This window comes from Oreochromis aureus, linkage group 23, assembly GCF_013358895.1.
Source record: "Oreochromis aureus strain Israel breed Guangdong linkage group 23, ZZ_aureus, whole genome shotgun sequence".
Classification (NCBI taxonomy): domain Eukaryota; kingdom Metazoa; phylum Chordata; class Actinopteri; order Cichliformes; family Cichlidae; genus Oreochromis; species Oreochromis aureus.
The window spans coordinates 36,314,588-36,332,654 of record NC_052963.1 but is presented as its reverse complement, the minus strand read 5'-3'; the positions used below and the strand labels follow the sequence as shown (position 1 = coordinate 36,332,654).

Below are 18,067 nucleotides of genomic sequence, written 5' to 3'. Positions count from 1 at the left end.
TTACTGTGAAATGAGCATAAATATGGGCTCAGTTGTTTCTAGTGGCAGTTATTAAATTTGATGTTACATATGTTAGGATTCAGACATTAATCTGATCAACACGGTCAGAGCTGCATTTTCACAGACGTGTGCGGTGTTTATGGCCCTGGGAGAGAAAAAAGCTCTCTCTGTGTGCGCACTGCTGAGAAAAGTCACGCAGACACGTTTTAATTACAAACTAATTGTCATGCAGAGCAATGCATAACTGCAGTGTTTCAGCACAAGTGCAGTCATACAGCCATGGAATCTTGAGTTTAACAAATACTCAGCATCACAGGCCATAAAGCCAACATTTATGGACGTAACATGGTTACTATGTAACTCAGGTACGTGGACATCAGGGAGGACAGAGCTGCGAGCAGCATGGAAGAAGTGATGAAGACTTCATGTTCAGTTAGCCTCCGTGCTGAAACAGCGATAGAAGCAGAAAACGTGTGCATCGGGTGCACAGCGGTCATTAAACAGCACTACACCTGTGGTGATGAACCAGCTAAATGATGAGATAAACTTTAAAATGTGAGAGAAAAAACAACCACACCCCTCTGTGGTGACGTGGTTGTATCACATCCAAGTCTTGAGCAATGTGCACATGATATCACACAAGAATCCAGAATAAAACCAAAAGTTTTTTTTGAAACCAAATGTATTGCCCTCTGGTGGTCATAAAAGCAGAATGCAACTTTAAAGAGGACATGAAACGTTACACATATAAAGCATAATTTACACCACTGAGCCCTGCTCTCAAAAACTGACAGATGTAACTCTGTCTGTGAAGCAGGATTTAAGAAATAAATGCTTAAAGTTAAAAGTTGTTTAGAGCCATCTTCTGTCAGTGATGTCATGTGGTTGTCATTTGTGTTGCCCCTGGCTGCAACAAGGAGTTTATGTTAAACTGAGGATATACTGTCCACTTTCATTGTCTGTCTCTTTAGCAGTAAGCGGCTCTTTGCTGTTTGGCTAGCTGCACTCAAACGTTATCCGTAATATTCGGGTTTGTGTGGAGGAGAGCCTGTTTGAGCCAGGTGCTAGGTGTTTACTTGACCTACATGAACTGATTTTTCTTCCTCTGACCAAGTGTACCAAGCGGCAGAATCAGTTGACGCGATTAGCGTTAATTTATGCAACAAAATAATTTCTGTTCCCAAAAACATCCAGACAGTTTACAACATAACAGCCCACTACATGCACAACAAAGCACAAATGTAACTATTTTTCTTACTGAAGCACAACTGGGAATACCATCAGCACGTCTGCAGGGAAAACAGGTGGATGTGAAAAAAACCCAAGAAAGTGGAGCCTCCGAGGAAGAGATGCCACTTTTTTTGGTGACCCTTTGTTTCTTCCTCACATCATCTCACTGACTGGACTACTTTAGTGTATTTAGCGAAGCCCAAATACACTACCAGTTAAACGTTTGGCCACACCTTCTTATTTAATGTGTTTTCTTTATTTTTTATTATTGTTTACACTGTAGGATTCTCACTTAAGGCATCAAAACTATGAATAAACAAATATGGAATTATGTAGTAAACAAAAAAGCGTGAAATAACTCAAAACATGTTTTATATTTTAGATTCTTCGTAATAGCCCCCTTTTCTTTGATTACTGCTTTGCACACTCTTGGCATTCTCGCGATGATCTTCATGAGGTAGTCACCTGAAATGGTTTTCCAACAGTCTTGAAGGAGTTCCCAGAGATGCTGAGCACTTGTTGGTTCTTTTGCCTTTACTCTGCGGTGCATCTCATCCCAAACCACCTCCACTGGGTTTAGGTCAGGTGACTGTGGTGTCTGTGTGGGATTTATATGGGCTTTAATCTGAGGTGCTGTTAACTTGTGATTTCTGAGCCTGGTGACTCGGGTGAATTTATCCTCAGCAGCAGAGATGACTCTTTGTCCTCCTTTCCTGGGGCGGTCCTCATGTGAGCCAGTTTCACTGTAGTGCTTGGTGGTTTTTGTGACTGCTCTTGGGGACACACTCAAAGTTTTAGCAATTTTCCGGACTGACTGACCTTCAGTTCTTAAAGTAATGATGGACTGTTTCTCTTTACTTAGCTGATTGGTTCTTGCCACAATATGAATTCTAACAGTTGTCAAAGAGGGCTGTCAGCTGTATACCAACCTGACTTCTACACAACACAACTGATGGTCCCAAACCCATTAAGAAGGGTGAGACACAATCGAACCCTGACAAGGGCGATCATGGCTCAAGAGTTGGCCGTTTGGCTTGTAATTGTAAGGTTGCCGGTTCGAGCCCCGGCACGGACAGTCTTGGTCGTTGTGTCCTTGGGCAAGACACTTCACCCGTTACTTACTGGTGGTGGTCAGAGGGCCCGGTGGCGCCAGTGTCCGGCAGCCCCGCCTCTGTCAGTGCGCCCCAGGGCGGCTGTGGCTACAATGTATGACCTGTGTGTGAATGGGTGGATGACTGAACGTGTAAAGCGCTATACAAATACAGGCCATTTACCTGTGAATTAAAAACCATTTCAGGTGTCATTGAGAGAAGGCCAAGGGTTTGCAGCACTGTCAACAAAGTAAAGGGCGGCTTCTTTGGAGAATCTAAAATATAAAACATTTAAAGTTATTTATCAATTTTGTTTTTGCTACATAATACCATATATCTTGCTTCATATATTTGATGTCATCAGTGTCTACAATGTAGCCAGCTGATTGCATGGCTTGGTACACCCAACCTAATGAGGGAAAGCTGGATTGTGAGACTCCAGCTTGTCACTCTGGTGGCTCAAACAGGCTCTCCTCCACACAGGTCTCATTTATAAAGTGCTTTACGAACCCGAATATTATGGCTAATGGCTGGATTTTCCGATTTGAGTGCAGCTAGCCAAACAACGTACAGCCACTTACTGCTAAAGAGACAGACAGTGAAAGTGGACAGTATATCCTCAGTTTAACATAAACTCATTGCAACACAACAATTAGTTTTTAGTTTTAGTTTCCTTATTTTCCTCTGAGTTATCAGTTCTGTCATAACCTAAACTAATGTCTATTACCTGAAACCAACCAACCACATGACATGCTGTTCCGTACTGACAGAAGATGGTGCTAAACATATTTTTTAAACTTTATATTTCATCACTTATTTCTTAAATCCAGCTTTACAGACAGAGTCACATCTATGTCAGTTTTTGAGAGCAGGTCTCCATGATGGGAATTAGCCTATATGTGTGTAACGCTTCATGTTCTCTTTAAGGTATTTCTTGATTCGTCCATGTCTGCTACAAACAGTGGATTTTAACAGCAAAAAAATGATCACAATGACCCTAATCCTGTCCTGTCAGAATATGTAATATTTTTAAAAAATTTCTCTTAAATCTCAGCAATCAGGGAACAACAAAGATCTTTCTACCTCATATAGACTGAAAAGTCTTTTTAAGGTTAACCATCTGCTACAGATTGAATCATTTCATCTGTGGACGAGGCTTAAAACAAATGGTTAGGGTTGAGGTCATAACAGATGATGACCTCACAGAGTTAAACCAACTTGAATCACAAGGTGACCCTAAGCCGGATAAGAAGCTAAGAACATGAATGTTTGGATGGCAGAATATGCAGGTTTATCCAACAAAATAGAAACTTCGATCTGGTATTAACTTTACTGTTATTTATGTCAGTTTAGCTGGTCAAAACACCACAAGTTGTCCATAATGTTGCTCTGAATCAATATCGTTGCACTAAAAAACCTTTTAGCAACGCTACGTTAATTATCATTGGTGTTTCAGATGTTTCATAGAGATGTTGATCTCTGTGGACAATCAGGACATGCATAATCAATCAAATAAGTAATCTTGTTTAACTGAAACATAAACTTTCTGTAGACAGAAATAAATAGCTTTACTGTGAAGCCATGGCTTTAACACCATTTTTCATTGCGATTCTTTGAAGAAACATTTGATTAATATTCACGCACGTAAAATTTCGGCCGTCTTTCGCACTTATAAAGCTCTGAAACAAAATCACCTAGTTTATTTTTAAACCTAAACGTCTGTGACGAGATTTAATCTCATGTCGGTCCATTAGTAATAAGTACTATCATTCACACGCAAAAACAAAACACTCACAACCTCCACCAATCAGACAGCACCACACACAAACAAACAAACATGCTGAGAATCACTATAGCAACCGAACCATCACATCAGAGAGGCAAGAAATATACAATCTGATTTAGACTGCCAACATGGCCGCCATCACAGAATCCATAACTGGAGGGGTTGGGTTCTGCTGCAGGGTTCTTGTTTGTCGCCGGGGTACGGTTTGCCGCAGGGCTACGGTTTGTTGGAGAGCTCTTGTTTATTGGAGGATGTTTGTTTGTTGGAGGGTTCTTGTTTGTCGCAGGGTTAAGGTTTGTTGCAGGGCTATGGTTTGTCGCAGGGCTACGGTTTGTTGGAAGGTTAGGGTTTGTTGGAGAGTTCTTGTTTATTGGAGGATTTTTGTTTGTCGGAGGGTTCTTGTTTGTCGGAGGGTTCTTGTTTATCAAAGGGTTCTTGTTTGTCGCAGGTTTAGGGTTTGTTGCAGGTTTCTTGTTTGTTGGAGGGTTAGGGTTTGTCGGTGGGTTCTTGTTTATCAAAGGGTTCTTGTTTGTCACACGGTCCTTTGTTTGTCACAGGGTTCTTGTTTGTCGCAGGTTTAGGGTTTGTTGGAGGGTTCTTGTTTGTGACAGGGTCCTTGTTTGTCACAGGGTTTGTTGGAGGGTTCTTGTTTGTGACAGGGTCCTTGTTTGTCACAGGGTTCTTTGTCGCAGGTTTGTTGGAGGGTTCTTGTTTGTCGCAGGGATGTTGTTTGCTGCAGGGTTAGGGTTTGTTCGGGTGTTTCAAAAATTTAGTGTTTGAGTTTGTCTCTGTGCTTTGACTTTGAGCTGTTTATTGAATGAGTTCCTTTCTTCTTAGAGGCTCAACACAGTGGACAGCATCTCTTCGGCACAGATGGAGGTGTTCCTTTCTGGATCACAGAAAAATCGGGTCAGTCTGTGTCAGTCTAAAGAAGTTTGTGATTGGATTCCTTCGGGATTAAAACTATCCTTTAGCCACAGCCTGAATCCTTTCTAAAGTTAAAGTCACTGAACAGGAAACTGAATGGGTGGAAGAGCAGAGGTACCTCAGCACCATCACTGACCAGAAACAGTGAGATCATCTGATAAATGTGAACAACACCTCTGTCTCTGTTTATAACCACTGAATCCATCCTTCTTGAGATGATTTCTTTGGATAGCAACTTATCTCAAGAATTATAATAATGATACTACTACTACTACTACTACTACTACTAATAATAATAATAATAATAATAATAATAATAACAACATGGTGCTCTGTGGTGGGTTCACTTGGAAAAATAAATAGTTGCAATAGCATTGATGTCCTCCTAGACTCTCTTAGAGGTAAGATGTCTTTTTGTGGAGAGAAACTATCCAAGTGTTGAGCTCCTAAACCTTGAGCTCATCATCTCCTGGGTGGAAACCTCTTCTCACAGCTTTTTGCTTGCATAGCATCACGCTCCTTGTTGCCAACCAGGTTTTGTGCTGTTAGTGACCAGTTTCAGAGTAAGGCTTTTATTTTGAAAAGTAACAGACTAATCTTTGAACCTCCGTCCCTGCAGACTCTTATAATAGTTCTCCTGCTCAGTCTGGTTACGGATCTCTCGATCCAACAGAACCAGTGCTGTCTTGCGCCTCATGGCCATCTCCCTGCGCTGAGCATCTGATGACATCTCTACCTGCTGGTGAGGTGGGCTTGAGGATATGGTAGGGTCAACAGTGGCGCATGGTGAGGCAGAGCGGCGTGGGTGGAAGCTGCTGCTGCTGCGGCTGGCCGAATCTCCTCGATTCAGGTTAGAGAGGCTGTAGGTTTCTCGTGGGTCTCCCCCATTGGGTGCCCCCACCCACTCCCATGGGTTACCATTACCTGATGGGGGATGGGCTTGGGGAGGAAGCGGGACTTGGACAACAGGATAGTGGGATGCATGGGCATCCACTGTGATGATACCTGGCCCCTCCCGTGGTTGCTCAAAGGGGTGGCGGTAGTGTGGCGAGTCGGCAGTGGAGGAGATGGCAGAGCAGGTGGATGTGGTTTCGGAGGACTTCTCCCCAGAGGACGAGGATGGCAGCAGGCCCTGCTGCTTGGACATAGCAATGACTTGCATCAGTCGTGGCTGGTTGGCAGCACCACGCCCGGACCCCTCCCCAGTTGTCTTCTCCCGGATGGCGAGCCACTTGGCTCGGGTTAGGGCACTTTTTGGAGAAACCGGTGGGGGTCCTGCTTCTGGGATCTGTGGGGGTCTGGGTGTTGCCACAGCTTTGGCCCCCCCTGGAGGTGGAGTGGGGTTGCGACTTGCGTTTGCCCTCCCGGCATGCACTGCAGGCTGGTAGATCGGGGCTTGAGAACCGCCATCATCAGTCCCCACAGAGCCCACCTCAGAGCCGTCCTCACTGACTTCGTGCTCTGCCTCGTCCCGAACACTCATACCTCGCATCTCCATCGACTTCTGCTTCCACTCCGACACCAGCTGCTGCGACCGCATAGGGTCCATGGGCACCTGAACAGCTTTCAGACGGCGCTGCACTGGCTGGACCGGCTGGACCGGCTGCACCGGCTCCTCAGAGGCATCGTTGGCCCCCAGTACACCATTTACATTCATGCTAGCTCTTGGCAGCGTGTTGCTGAAGGTCACCATGGTCTCCTTTCCCATGGGGCTTCGGGGAGCCAGCAGCTCTACATCCACACTGGCCCTCTTCAGACTTCCCATGGACCCCTTCTCCCTCTGCAGGGGCCCCAGGCCATCCAGCCGGTCCATGGGAGCCGGAGCTGCCGCTATCTCATCGTTACTCTCTGAGGCAGAGGCAGGGCCTTTGTTATAGACTGACTCGTGTCCCCGCTCAGTCAGTGCTCGGAGAGGGTCCGCCTTTAGGGGTGGAGGAGGTGGGGGTGGAGTGATGTCATCAGATGATTTGAAGTTGGCAACAGCGTGAAGAGCCTGACGGAGGAGAATAAAATCTCGTGAGTCTTTGGAGAGTCACAAACCTCAAAAATACTCTGAAACCTGATCTAATCGTGAGATCAAACCTCAGAGACCAGCACCAAGATCTGTTACATCATTACCTCCAACCTCTTCAAAAACAATCAAATCTCCCAGTTTCAACAACTGAGTCGGTGTCTTTGGATGATATTCTATTAAATCAGGCTTTAAATTATTTGAAAGTCTTAGTTGTGTTTTTCAGGCTGAATGATTAAAGCTGCCTCAGTGACCTTCTGTCTGTATTTTAGGTGCTGTTCAGATGTTTCTGTGTGCTGGCAGGTTTAATATTCTCTCATATTCAGTTTGATATTCAGCCCATCATCTCTTTGTGAAGCTCCTGGGCTGAAGCGTATTGGGTAAATAAAGATTTCAGTCACTTGGAGCTGCAGAGCTGTTGGTTTTTGATCTACCAACAGCCTCCAGTTTAAGCTGATGCAGTCGCCATGACAACACCAACAAAGCCATGTCCATGACAACAGCTGCAGACTCTGCAGCTCCATCAGACAGAAATACACACCAGGTGTGTCCTTTATCTCACCAGGTAGGCGGCGATGAAGGCTCCGATGAGGAAGCCCACATAGACGTCGATGGGGTGGCTACGATGCTGCGTGATCTGAGTCAGGCCAGTCAGCGCCGCGGCAATGGCAAATGCAAACACCAGCACGGGTTTGAGCAGCTTGGTGCTGTCTGAGATGGTCGAGTTAAAGTACATCTGACAGGAAACAGAAGCTAACATCATAGAATGCCACAATACAGCAAATTCAACACATGTTTATCAAGACAAACAAAACTGAGCAGTACAAGCAGACCTGACACAATTTCCTAGAGACATTTTTTAAATGTGAACATTGTTTATTCTTATTTATTTTTGTATAAAATGAATTTATTCTAGGATGGAAAATTGAACTTTAATCCGAGTCTAAAATCAGCTTTTAGTTTACATGTGTTAAAAGCAGCGTGGCTGACCCAGCGTTTCTGGGCTGAACCCCAACTCTGACCACTGGACCTAAAATCACATGAGCGTGTTTCTGTGGGAAGGTTTACTTTGTCACACTTACAGAAACATAAACAGCAGCGAACGCTGACAGAGTTGCATGCTGGGAAGGAAACGTCTTTCTGTAAGAAGAGGAAGAAAAAAAAACATGCCTCAATGATCAGTCTGAAAACTTCAAACAGCGACACAAACAGGAAGTACAGCAAACACCTCGCAGCCATGATGGCGTGCTCATCCTGCCCAGAGCAGATGTCTGTGGTGATGTAGGCATTCTTCTCACATGACACACCCGCCAGAGTGTAGTTAGGTTTGCAGACAGTGAGGAAGAATGGTGCGTGGTAACCCGTGGACAGCTGGATGATGTCAGTGAGCAGCGCAGTCGCACACAGGCCGAACACGTGCACACCTGCAGGAACACTTCTGACATGTAAGACTGGTGGCAGGTCACACGGTATAGACAAGTGAATGTTCAGCAGGTTCTGCAGATGCAGTCATACCTACGAAACGGACCGTTCTCCTCAGGAAGGAGTTGAAACTGCAGCCGCCGGCGTTGATGCTTCCCTCAGCTCGGCGGAGTTTCAGACGGGACTGCAGGCAGTAGATTGCTCCTTCCACCAGCATAATCTGAGGGACAAAACAAATCCAACTCAGCAGCCTGAAGCAGGACAGGCTGACCCCGCCCACTTTCTACAAACCACCAAACATCAAATACTAGTTTATGCAGAGGTGGAGATGTACAGGTGAGGAAAGCAAAGACACCAAAGACTTCCAAACGTCTGAGGTATTTTCATTGTTCGTGAGGTCAGAATGGAGAGTCAGGGTACACCATCAACCATCCAACCACACACCCACCCATCCACCAGCAACTAATCACTTACCAACTTACAAACACCTATTCAACCACTCAACAGTCATTAACCAACCACCAATCACCTATCCAACCAAACAACCAACCATCCACCAATCACTCATCCATCGACCAACCCTTCATTCAGCCGCTCAAAAACTAAACCACCCACCCATCAATCACATATACAACCATCACCTCCAGTTATCTTCTTAGCCTCCAATCCGACTAGGCAAGTGCGTCATCACTAAAAACGTATTCCTACATAATCAATAAATTCTAATAAATTATGGTACCGAAGCAGCAGGTCCAGCGAAGGCGAGGCTTAGGAGCATCAGCAGTGGGATCAGCTCATCTCCTCCATCCACATACGGCATACTCAAATCTCTGTCGTGGCACCGGAAACCCACTTGAGCCGGCTTCACCACATCGGTCAGCTCCAGGAAGTACAGCGACACCATAGAAGAAGCCACAATGGGCAGCTGCATGCAGACAAACAGATGAACATCTGTTAGTGGGATCATCTGATCCTTGTCGACACGGCAGGAAGTGCTACCAAAATGTAGCTCTGAGTTTACAGTTAGTGTAAACAGGAGGCAGAATCCTTTCATCACTCTAGCCTCTGTAAGATAAGCTGACCTCTGTTAGTGAGTGTTCACTCTGTGTGATCGCACCGCCAATTAAAGATAACTATATTTTCACACGAGTTTCAAATACACTCACATCTGAAAATCATGACTGAGCCCATAAACTCATGATGTCAGTGGGTTTTTTTGGTTTTGTTTTTTTACAGAGGTCCCAGCAGACACCGTCTCCCCATACACCTCTACAGGACCTGAGGTCAGCTGTTGCCCCCTGGTGGTCAGTAAAAAGAATACAAGTTTAAGAGACCTCTGGCTTCACGATTCAGACCCAGAAGCTACCTCTACGTTCAGACCAGGGGTGTCGCACTCCAGGCCTCGAAGGCCGGTGTCCTGCAGGTTTTTGATATCACCCTGGGTCAACACACCTGAATCAAATGATTGGTTCATTACCAGGCTTCTGGAGAACTTCAAGACATGTTGAGGAGGTAATTTAGCCATTTAAATCAGCTGTGTTGGATCAAGGACATCTAAAACCTGCAGGACACTGGCCCTCAAGGCCTGGAGTTCGACATCTGTGGTCTAGACTGTGCGGATCTGAAGCATCAGGGTGTGGTCCATGGGCTCTTCAGATGGTCACTGAGGATTTTCATCCAATACTCGAATTATATTGAAAATTATGTTAATTTGTTCAGGGGTTTTTTGATCCTCTAAATGAAAATAATTTCCAAACAGTTCATGCAGAACTTTTATTAAATAAGTTGAATTAAAGTGGAAAGTCGGAAATTCACATGCTGTTTGATTTGAAAAACAGCACGGTGGACCGGACTGTAGGTGTCATGCGACCATTTGTTTGTTTGTTGCTCTCACCTCTACGAAGTAGAAACATGGCAGCAGAGTCAGACTGTCCTTTGGAGGTTTCTTCTTCATCTTCTCTGAGGGGGAGGATGTCATCATCATCATCATCATCCTCATCAACCTATACACGGATGCGCACACACACACAGAAGCATTATTTTCTGATTATTAAAAAACAAAAATTTGAAGCTGAACTTGTCCAATCACAACAGAGCTGCAGGAGGGGCGGTTCCACAGACAGTAAAAACATGTCAGAGGTATTGATGCAGCCAGCGGGCCCCTAAGTCTTAACTGGAGAGAGCCTGCTGAACCTCGACCTTCAGATCCGGCCAAAGGTCACCATCTCGCACATTCCTTCTTCTTATGGTTCCCATGGAAAGAAGCTCCACTACGCTCAGGCAGGAACCATGAGTTTAAATACCAAGGGACTACTATAAGGATCTTTTAAAATGTATGAGCTGTGCTTGCTCAAAAAAAAAAAAGAGCTGCATTCAGCGGTTTAAAACGAGCCCTGTATCAGAGAAACGTCAGGTTTCACCTGCTGTACCTGGCCCGGTTGCACGTGACATACAAAAAAAATGTATCCACCTTCACTCACCTGACAAAGCTCAGAAGATTTTGTGATCAGAGGTTCAGTAAGGAGTAAGACAAGTACGCACACATTCCCATCGTTCATGATAATCAGCTGTACTCAAGATACAGATGCTCCCCTTATTGTTGGATTAATCAACATTATCCTACATGCAGGCGCATACCAGAAAATCCCCACCTTTGTTGTCTTTGACGTGTGTGTGCAAGAGCATATACAAATTTGTGTATATATATATAGACATAAATGCTCATCTGTTCTATTGCATTGCTCAGCCATCTTATTTTAGTTTCAATCTTCATGTTAATAGTTTCTAACTTGTCACAGATTGATGGGAGCCTCTCCAGACATAAGTATTAAGAGAATGTCTTACCAGAGGTTTCTGGAAATAATGTTTACCCTGCAGCTTGCCTCTAAGACAGGGACAAGTTTAGATTTAGTTTACAGAAGAGCTGAACGATGTTTCACGCTTTATCACAATGATCGTTCTTATTAATACTTTCACCTTTTGTAACTTTCTCACTCAGTTCGTCATGGCTAAACATGGTGGACGGTATTGATGCTAAAAGGGCTGCTAGTTTTAAATGGGCCTGATAAAAGAGCCAGACTATTCAGTCGCCTTAAATACTTAAAATGTGAGATGGCATTCCTTCAGGAAACCCACCAACTGAATAAACATCAAGACTTAAAGAAGGATGGGAGGGTAATATATTTCATTCCAATCTTAATTCTAAGACATGTGGGACAGAATAATAAAAAAAAAAAAAAAATCAAGTTTACTGCGACCACTGTCATCTCAGACCCACGTGGAGGTCTCGTAATCATTGACGGGCTCCTTCACAACACATGACCATCCCAGTTCTGGTCATGCCCCAAACTGGGATGATACGTTTATAGAGAAAATAATCTTGTTAATTCCAGATTTGAACTTGCAGGAATTGATCCTGGGGGAGATTTAAACTGTGTAATAATACTGGATCAATCCAGTCATAAATCTATAAACCTAACAAAAAAGGCTAAGCTACTTTCAACTTTTATGGAGCAGGTTGGAAGTGTTGACCCGTTTTTTATTCCCACAAGGTAGGTGTTTTAATTTCTTCTCCTCATCATATGGCAGAATAAACTGTTTCTTTGTTGACCAGTCCCTTGGTACCTAACCAGACAGAAAACTTTGAGCTGGTAGGGGCTTTTGTGAAATGATATCCCTCAAAATTAATGATTTTTTTTATTTTAGAGTTCAATAAAAAAAAAAATCAAATCCGTCCTTCCCTTCTCTGGGAAGCACTAACAGCAGTAATCGGGAATTCTGCTAAAATAAGATGAAAAATACTAAACTGGAGGAGCTCATTAGATCAGTATCCATGGTGGATGGTCAGTACTCCATCTCTTCTTCCACTGAACCGTTTTAAAACAAGAAGAGCCTCAAACCTGAATTCCGTCTTGATGCCAATAGGGGGCAACAACTGTCAACTTCAGCTTCTTTTGAGGTTTTATAGACATGTGATGTTAGCTTGTTCATCATTTTGTACATGTGATGGCACAGGATCACAAAGGGATTGAGATGACCCGGCTGGCGTTTGACACATGTTAGCAGCAGCGCCAAGGTGCAGCTTTTATTTTGAAGGTGAGCCCTATCCATTTTCTGTTTTTCCCACAGTTTTCACAGCAAGTCGTTAGCAAACAAACATGAAAAACTAAAGGTAACCATGGCAACCAATGCAGTCACTCTGCAGCTTCTTTGCAGCTGATTTTCTTTTGTTTCCATAGCAACCACTGCTCTATTACTTTCAATATGGCTGACAAGCTATAGGCCAGGGGTCAGCAACCTTTAACACCCAAAGAGCCAGAGGGACCCGGTTTCCACACAAAAGAAAACACTGGGAGCCGCAAATACTTTTTGACATCTAAAATGAAGATAACACTGTATATATTGTTTTTTACCTTTATGCTTTGTGTGAACAACTAAGGCGTGTTGCTTATAAAAACCCATGAAGTGCTGCAGAGAAAATTACATTTTATTTATGTAATTAACACATTTTGAACTCTTAAAGAAATATAACAAAGCAAAGACACCCAGCTGAACTAAAATGATCCATGTAGCAAACAAAAACTGTTGTGAGCCGCCACCCTTATATCGCCTTTGGGCTGTTGGAGCCTTGACCTGACTTTTAAAAAATAATTGGAAAAAAGCACTATGCTCCTAAAAGATGAAAAATAGATATTTGCAAAATTCTGCCTAAATATGTATTTTACCAGGTTAATGTGTGTGGCGGGGCGTGGTCTGCAGCGCCACTGCAGGGGAGGCGGACGCACCTGAGCGGCACCCGCAATCACGCCTCGCCGCCTTAACGTCTGTGCTATCTATGCTGTTGTGTTGTCGGGCTGTGAGCTGAAAAGCTACAGCCGGCTGTATGTGTACAGCAACCATGTGTGAAAAGTGGTCAATAAAGAGATGCTGAAAAGCATGTCCATGGAAACATCATCGGGTCTGCCGTGATATGTTTACAATGGGACTTCTGCTCCCGAACCTCTGCGCACAGCGTCTGCAAATCGTGGCTGTACGAAGTCACTTTCATCTTTACGCAGGACTGTAAGCTGTCATCTGTGAGGCGTGAGCGGTGTTTGTTTTTAACATAGTTCACGGTGGAGAACAGCTGCTGACATAATGTGGTTCCAAAGATCCATAATTGACCTACCTGGGGTTGAAAGTCTCGATAAATGCACGGCGTTTCTGCGGGTACACCGTCTTCTGCGAGTGTGGCGCTTATTTTGAGGGTTGAAAAAAAATAATAGAATATAATTTTATTTTTATATTTATTTAGGGCTTATCACAATAATCTTCCAATTTAGAAGTACAAGTTAAAAAAAAAGAACAAACATAATCAAAATACACTTCAGCTAAATACTTCTCATTTATTTTCCCAAACCACGCGGAGCCGCACTATAAGGACTAAAGAGCCGCATGTTGCCGACCCCTGCTATAGGCGTACGACGTCCTGCCCACCAAGTTTGCGCCTGAATGAAATGAGCCAGGTAATTTCAGTCACACTGTTTCAAAATGGAGGATTTTCTGTGGTAGGAAGCTGCATACTGATTGGCTCACGAGTTTTCAATCACAAGTCATTAGACAAGCAGATCCACCCCATTGCCATGTCCACTTTTCTGCAACAGTGGAAACTGGACTTTAGAAAGTAGTGGGCAACATCACGGTGTCGCCCACTGGTTTCTAAACCGATGCCATCCACGTTCCCGGTGGTTCCCGTGACCTTTAAAGAATTTGACCCACCAATCCTGAGCTAAAGATTCAAACACAACAACACAATGACCAGTCAGCTTAAAGACGCTGACCGTCTGTCTTTCTCATCTGCTCGCTGTTTAAAGTCGTTGTGAGGTCTTGGACGTGACCTCGCAGACCAGCGGGAGAGCTGCGATCTGGACGAGAGGAGGAAACTTATCCATACAAACTTCTGATGAAAGAAGCGACTGTTTCTGCCCCTGTGCTGTTGACTGCCCCCTGCTGGCAGTCAACAGCACAGCAGTCAAACTTCAAAAGAAGCTGAAGTTGACTGCTGTCGCCCCCTAGTAGCATGGGGGCGGGGGTTAGCGGCTCCTTTACACCTCCACCTCAGAGGTTGGAGTGATAAAATCCCACTCAGGGAACCATTCAAAAAATGAAATGTTAACGCTTCAGCACGTGGTGCCAGAACTCTGACACACCTGAGTTTACGTGATCACATGACCACAGGAAGCAGCTGGACACCTGCTGCTCGGCAGGGGCGGATCTAGAAGGGTGGAATGGGGTGGCAAGTGCCACCCTAAAATCATCCCTTGTCACCCCAAGTGCCACCCCAGTTTTGCATATGACAGTGTTGTTGATTAAAATAAGATAGCATTAACAGTTTGAGCGTAGTTACAGTCAACAGTGAATATAAATGCTAAAACTGAAGATATTGGATAGTGTTCCCCCCCTGCACCATTAACAAATGGTTCAGCCCATAGCAGGGACCGGCTTTTTTCTTGTTTTCAGTAGCAAGCAATGCTTATGATTGTGCCAGAGCACATTTTGAACAACACCATGGGAATTTCAGATTTTACACAGGTGGTTGGATGTTACACTCTGGAAATGGAAGGAAGGTGAGTGTTATTAACCCTCTGTGGTCCACGGACACGCTGCACCTCCAAATCACATGACTGATGTAAGCTGACATAGCAACAAGCTGCAGCCATGTTGAGTCTCTATTTCAGCCCACATTGAAAGTTCGGACTTCAAAGTTTTTAAATTTTAATTACAGGCCAGTAAATCCAGAGTTATGATAATATATATATATATATATATAAGCCACGCTTTTTACTAAATACTGTCGTCACGTTTTTGTGTGTGTGTGTTTTAAGCGTTTTCTAAGGACAGCGCGAAAACAGTAAAGAAAGGAAAAAAAGCCACCTCTTTCCTATCGGTGGAAAAATGTACCATGTCGACCAATTTTTTTTAAAAAGTCAACATGTGGGATTTTGTTGTTTAGGAAGAGGGAAAAGTTTTGGGAGTGACGGTAACGGCAGCGAGACAGAGCGAGCGAATGAGAGAGAGGGAGAGAGAGAGAGAGTTTTTAGATGTGGGAGATTTGTGACGTTTAGTGTGGAGTGTATACTTAGTGTATTGTGTTGTCTTGTGTAGCTGTTCTGTTGTGTAGTCATTTTGTTTTGTGTGTCAGTGAGGGCACTAATGAATGTCACTAAGGCACATTTGCAACGTAAACACTGTCACTAAGTAGAAAGCCAGCGGAGTGATACACCTCCTGCTGTCAGGCCTGCAGGTTTGTCCCTGTCCTGTTCTCCTGTCTTCTGGTGGACAAACTTTTTTTTTTTTTTTACTGGCACACATCATTTGTGGGGCATCTTATTGCGACACCTGATTGTTCTCTCATTTTAGTTTTAGTAATATTTTTAAATGGTTGTACAAAATGAAAAAACGGCAGGTGTATTGGCTGCATTTTTAGAGAAATAGTTGTACATGTTTACAAAATGTACAATTTATATTTGCATTTCAAGTTATAAAAATTTACTCAACATGTCTGTATTTTTTTGTTTTTTTTACAGTAAAAAATACTACTAGGGTTTAAAGTTCTTTGTGTGATTTCAGATCAGTAATAGTACTATTAATAGTAATAGTAGTACTAATGCAGTATGTCAGTGAAAAAAACAACTAAATTCAGTTGAGCTAAAAAGAATGATACCAAACAAGGCAAGGTGAAAAAAATAAAATGAAACAATTTGAGGGTGAAATACAAACGTAAACTCAAAATTAGTCAAAAATGGCCGGTTGTATTTCAGACCTCAGTGGGTTAATCCAACAAATCATGAAAAATTAGGTTAAAATTTTTGTTCATGACAGTGCAGATTTCTGACATTTTGTGTAATTTAAGCATGTAACAATGTGATTGTTTTCTAACAAAAAACAGTGTGAAACTTAAGTTAGACTTGTAAATGAACCGCCCCATGTTGTGTAGCTTTCTGGATTTTATACTTATTGGGCTACATATTTATTTATTATACAGGCTATACAGTACATAACATCAAAACTCACATGTTTTATGTAACTAAAGTGTGTAATTATGTGGGCTACAGACAATAATTAAGTTATAGACTATATTTATATGAAAAACGTATACTTACTGCATTTGAATCATTTTAACCATATGTAACCACCTGCATATGTGTGTGAAAAAAAAAGCCTTGATTTTGCCACCCCATTTGATTTCTTTGCCACCCTCTTGCCACCCTAAGAAAATTTCTCTAGATCCGCCCCTGCTGCTTGGACCCTCCTCCTCACACCTGTATTCAGTCATTTCAGAGAACTCCACTGAAAATCAGTCTGAAGACAATCAGCTGCACAGAGGAAGCTCTTCATCATCATCACCGTGACACACTTCACATTAATGCCAATTAACAGCTGACCAATCAGTACACAGAAGTCCTCCACCCACTGATGGAGCCGCGCGGACAGACAGACAGGTGGAGGTGCAGCAGGACCGGAAACTGAACAAAGCAGTCCGGATTTTGCACCTCTGCAGCAAAACACATACACACACACAGTCTCACCTCTGAGCATCCACCTGCTCTGGATCCCGTCAGCAGAACCGGAACCTCCGCGCAGACGCACAGCGGACACACCTGCCGGGTTGCTGCGGCTCGGTCTCAGTCCGGTTCCGGTGGGTTCCGTTTCCTGCAGAACAGCGCAGAGACGTCTGTGTGCTGGAGGAAGCTGCTGCGGTGTGTGTGTGTGTATTTCAGGGTGGGCGGGGCAGAGCGAGCTGTGAAACGTTCCTCGTGCGTCTTGCTGTCAGGTGATCGGACCCTGAAGGGTTAAACTTTGGCGTTGTTTTTAACCCTTCACGCACCTGAAACGTCACAGAGACAAAAACACGTGATTCTGCTTTTTTTTTTTCCAATCGCCTGAAAAAGCAGCTAAGTGCAGGCTGTGGCGCCCCCTGCTGGGACAGGAGGGCGGAACATGCTGTTCTTCAGAGGAACCTGAGACAGTCACAGACAGGGAACCCTGGGAGGGCTGAAGCTCACCTGCAGCAGGTGTTACTGGCTGAACGTTCTTCTGAAGGTTGGTGTTCTTTAGCTCATTCAGAATTATGTCCAGTTTATTAACATTAAATCCTGAATTCAGACACTGTGACCTGAACAGAGAACATTTTCTTACAAACATCCATGTGGATGGAAAAGAGGTAAGAATGTTCACCGACAGGCTTCTCTTCATCATTATATGTGATCACACACACAGAATTAAACCATAACTAAATATGTAAATGGTAAATGGACTGATTCTTATATAGCGCTTTTCTACTCTCCTGGAGTACTCAAAGCGCTCTATGTAGTTTTGTATTCAGGAAAGGAGGTTGTCTGTGCTCCAGGTTCAACCTAAACAGATGAGCAGGTCCACCACAGGGGGGTGCTGTTTCAGATCTGCTGTCATGATGTGAAAACTGAACTTTGAGTCCTCAGAGCGGTGACTACATGTTTGCATTACCTTTCACTGTGTATGTGTGTGAGAGAGTTGAGTGAGAGAGAGACTTTAAACTGTATTGTCCTATTTTTCCTGCAGCTGGAAATGAGCTGGATGATA

The 18,067-nt window shown here is 43.8% G+C and overlaps 1 protein-coding gene across 1 annotated transcript; it reads right to left on the bottom strand.

Annotated features, from left to right (window-relative positions):
* Positions 1-2,536: 2,536 nt before the first annotated feature.
* Positions 2,537-17,311, bottom strand: plppr3b (phospholipid phosphatase related 3b). Its single transcript, XM_031743542.2, has 8 exons — positions 17,035-17,311; positions 10,362-10,470; positions 9,207-9,392; positions 8,561-8,687; positions 8,274-8,469; positions 8,128-8,185; positions 7,608-7,781; positions 2,537-7,027 (listed from the first exon to the last, which is right to left on the bottom strand). Exons 2-8 carry the CDS (start codon positions 10,464-10,466, stop codon positions 5,627-5,629), a joined length of 2,247 nt encoding a protein of 748 aa, XP_031599402.2. The 5' UTR covers positions 10,467-10,470; positions 17,035-17,311; the 3' UTR covers positions 2,537-5,626.
* Between the last annotated feature and the right edge of the window lie 756 nt (positions 17,312-18,067).